The 4,104-nt window shown below is 42.3% G+C and overlaps 1 protein-coding gene across 1 annotated transcript; it reads left to right on the top strand.

Annotated features, from left to right (window-relative positions):
• Positions 1–1,770: 1,770 nt before the first annotated feature.
• Positions 1,771–3,403, top strand: BASP1 (brain abundant membrane attached signal protein 1). Its single transcript, XM_026843205.1, has one exon. It carries the CDS (start codon positions 1,801–1,803, stop codon positions 2,530–2,532), a length of 732 nt encoding a protein of 243 aa, XP_026699006.1. The 5' UTR covers positions 1,771–1,800; the 3' UTR covers positions 2,533–3,403.
• The last annotated feature ends 701 nt before the right edge of the window (positions 3,404–4,104 follow it).

Below are 4,104 nucleotides of genomic sequence, written 5' to 3'. Positions count from 1 at the left end.
ATTGCTGTTCCCCATAAGATTTCAGACAACAAAGTAGTGTTGTCAGTAACATTATGTTAGTGTTTTGTAGAGCTGTGTGCTAACCCTTCAACAGTATTTGCAAATAGTTATTCTTTTTGAGAGCTGAAATCAGAAAGGTCTCTGCTGACAGTAACTTCTCATTTTTGCCCAAGACATGTGGAAAGTTTGCTGTTGGGCTATGCCTGAGCCTTGAATCTGTGTTAGCAGAAAGTCTACTGAGAGGCAGCTAGTTCTTAGTGGTATTTAAAACCATTTAATATTCGGCCTTGTATGCATTTTTCCTGGTTTGTAGTCATACTTTTGGCAAATGTGTGTGAAAATATAGGGCCTCTAAGTCTATCTACCTTTGCAAAACAGAAAATTAGAATGATTCATCTTCCCTGGAGGAACTCTTAAATTAAACATTTGTTTGACAGTACTTTGAAAAAAATCACTTTCTCTTATTTTCAAATAGTACAAGACTATTTTTTTCCTTAACCTTTCATTGAGTATGAATGAGATACTTGTTTTAATACCAGAAGTGTAATATTTTAGCCAATCATAAAGGTTTTCATCTTCATTAATAGCCCAATGTATTTGTGTCTCCTGTTTTAATAGACAAATTTGGCTTTGAAGTACTGTGAAAAATTTTGTATATTCTTAGTTAAGACTCCTACATAAAGTGTATATAAATATTCATACAGTTACACATGTGCTCAACTTCTTTTAAACAACTAAACTGTGTACTTGATTGCTGGCCATGATTGAAAACTGTGAGCAAAGGCTACAAAGGACGTATCCCTCTTCCCCTCCCCTATTTTTTATTGCGTCATGTCACGTGCCACATGTAACTTGTAGTCCGAAGTGCCGGCATCTGCTTCTGTTGTCTTACTGAGTGGTCTCAGGCTTGCTGTGTTTCAGGCTTTGTGTTTCCCGCCCTGGTGCTGGGGGTTGTGAGGCATGGATGTGTGTGGGAATGCGGAGCTCCCGGCCGGTGATCCCTGTGGGAGCTGTGGGGTGGGAAGGGGCTGGGTGGGCCTTTGTGCGTGGGGATGTCCCCACTCGGGAGCTGCTCCTGCTTCTGGGGCTGCTGGAGGGTGGTGCCCACACCCTTCTGGGTGAGGGACGCACGTGCTTCTGGCCTCCAGATACCATCAGCCCTGCACACAGGCTGTATCTACAGTGGGAGCTGGCTGTGGGGTAACAGACAGTGAGAGTGAAGTGAGTAGATGCAGTCTGCTATCTTATGGAGAACATCAGCCTCATCACTGACTCTGGGCTTGCTTTGATTTTTCCAAACCTTAACGCAAAGCTTGTTCATAGCCTTTGGGCTAGTGGACTTTGTGGTAACCAGGGGTGGATGCCAAAATTGACGGTCAAACTCAGTTTGTGCCCAAGTGCAGCTTTTTTCTACTTCCACCCTTTATATCTCCTTTTTCAAGACAAGAGATTGTGATGTATGTTAGTTTTCTATTATCTTGTTACTCCCACCCTCCCCCCTGAAAAGTAACCAGAGTTAGAGGGGTTTAGGGAGGAACTGTTCTTAGGGCGATGTGGCAGAAGGGGGGTTGCTGACTGAAATGCTACAGGGCTGATGGACATAAGCTCAGCAGCGGTGGTGCTCAGCAGCATCAGTGTTTTCAGCTGATAACATTTGACCAAACCTGATGTAGTCTCTTTTTGGGGAGCCAGCATCCATTTTTCTCTCTCAGCTCAGTTGATCTGATTTTCATTCTCTCAGTGATAAATGCTGAGCTTTGGGTAACCATCTTCTTCTCTTTTCTGTTACAGAGCTCCAACATGGGAGGCAAACTGAGCAAGAAGAAGAAGGGATACAGTGTCAATGATGAAAAAGCTAAAGACAAAGACAAGAAGGCTGAAGGAGCAGCAACTGAGGAAGAAGAGACTCCAAAGGAGGCTGAGGATGCCCAGCAAACCACAGAGACCACAGAAGTGAAGGAAAACAACAAGGAGGAGAAGGGTGAAAAGGATACTCAGGTCGCTGCAAATAAGACGGAAGAAAAAGAAGGGGAGAAGGAGAAAACAGCGACCCAGGAAGAAACCCAGAAACCGGAACCAGAGAAGTCAGAGGCTGTTGTGGATGCGAAAGTAGAGCCACAGAAGAACAATGAACAGGCAGCCAAGCAAGAGGAGCCGACTGCAGCCTCTGCTCCTGCTGCCAGTAGCGAAGCACCCAAAACTTCTGAGCCTAGCAATGATGCAAAAGCTTCCCAGCCTTCAGAAGCCACAGCTCCCAGTAAAGCAGATGACAAGAGCAAAGAGGAAGGGGAAGCCAAAAAGACTGAGGCTCCCGCAACACCTGCAGCCCAAGAAACTAAAAGTGAAGTGGCCCCAGCTTCAGACTCAAAACCTAGCAGCAGCGAGGCTGCACCTTCTTCCAAGGAGACCGCGGCAGCAGCAGCAACTAGTTCCACTGCTAAGGCCTCGGACCCTGCAGCCCCACCAGAGGAAGCGAAACCTTCTGAAGTTCCAGCGACTAATTCGGATCAAACCATAGCAGTGCAAGATTAAATTGGACAGCCTGTTGAAACAACCACTTAAAACAACCTGTGTCTTTTTTTTATTTTTTCAGCTATACTAACTCGTTTCAGATCTGAAATAACAAATATGTATTGCCCAGAAAGAAAAGGAGAAAAAAAGAAAAGAAAGAATGAAAAGGATGTCCCATCAAGTTGGGAGGGAGGGAGGGGGGAGAATCCAAATAGTATTTTTGTGGGGAAATATCTAATATACTTTCTGCCAACTTGACACAAGTCCTGGATTAAAAAAAAAAGTAAAATAAATGGATGTCTGAAAGTACAGCACATCTTTTGTATCTGAACTGCTGTAAATGCACTCCACCAATGTATCAAAATCTTCTTTTTGTTCTGTAATGGGGTTTGGGAGTGATGCGTTTGATTCTGCCCACTAGGTTTGTGCCAAGGCAATCAGATCTTTATGAAAGCAGTATTTTCTGTGGTTTTTTTATTTACAGCCTTTCTTATTTTGATATTTTTTTTATGCAGTGGATGAATGCCAACTTTCAGACAAAACCCACTTAGCTGTCCACATATTTCTCAATGCCAATCCTCCAATTCTTCCTCTCCAAATATTTTTTGGGAGTAAAAAGCATTCTCATCCTACTTAGCCTACCTAGATTTCTCATGACGAGTTAATGCATGTCCGTGGTTGGGTGCACCTGTAGTTCTGTTTATTGGTCAGTGGAAATGAAAAAGTCTGCGTTCATTGCAGTTCCAGTTTCTCTTCCATTCTGTGTCACAGACACCAACACACACTCATTGGAAAACAAATGAAAAAACAAAATGTACAATGGATGCATTGAAATTATATGTAATTGTATAAATGGTGCAACAGTAATAAAAGTTAAATAATTTAAAAAATATAAAAGTGTAAAGCCTGATTAAATCTTCACTTTTATACCTTGGGAACTAGGTGAAGGAGATTCTTACACTTCGATAAGAAGTGTTACATCTGGGGCTGTTTACTGTCCTATTTATAGTGAAGTAGAGGCAAAGAATGAACCACCAACCTCATCATCCTAGAAACATGCTGCCATAAACTCCTACTTCAACAGCCACAGTCATACACAGGTGAGGTTGGAGGAAGTGGCAACTGAACAGCACATTTCATGTGTGTTTTATCCTGGGCAAAGTAGAAATGGCTTTTGCCTGACAATGTGAAAAAAATGCTCTCTTGCTATTTTAATGAGCCAGAGGCATGCTGACTGGGTTTTACCTAGGAGTAAGACAGTGGATTTGACAATCTGATCATTTAAAATAAGGCAATTAAATTTAATCCTAGTCCTGATAAAATATTCCTAGTGAGAATATACTTTGTTTTTTTCCCCGTTGCCATTGTGTGGGAAGATGATCTGCAGGTGCCACAAAAGGCCAATTCTGTGTTTTTCAAATATGGGTAACCTTGTGTAGCTGAGGCGAGTTTAGCCTAGCATAAAGAACATTTTTCAATAGTTTTGCCTGTTTGACCCATTTTTATTCAGCACAATTGCTGAATAATTTCAGTTTCTGCTGAGTGGTATCTTTGCTGGATACAGACAACAGTTTCAGTGCAGAGCTCGGGATT

Source organism: Athene cunicularia (genome assembly GCF_003259725.1).
Source record: "Athene cunicularia isolate RWA chromosome 2 unlocalized genomic scaffold, athCun1 chr2_part1, whole genome shotgun sequence".
Lineage (NCBI taxonomy): Eukaryota > Metazoa > Chordata > Aves > Strigiformes > Strigidae > Athene > Athene cunicularia.
The sequence above is the reverse complement of the archived record's forward strand: the minus strand, read 5'-3'. Positions and strand labels throughout refer to the sequence as shown.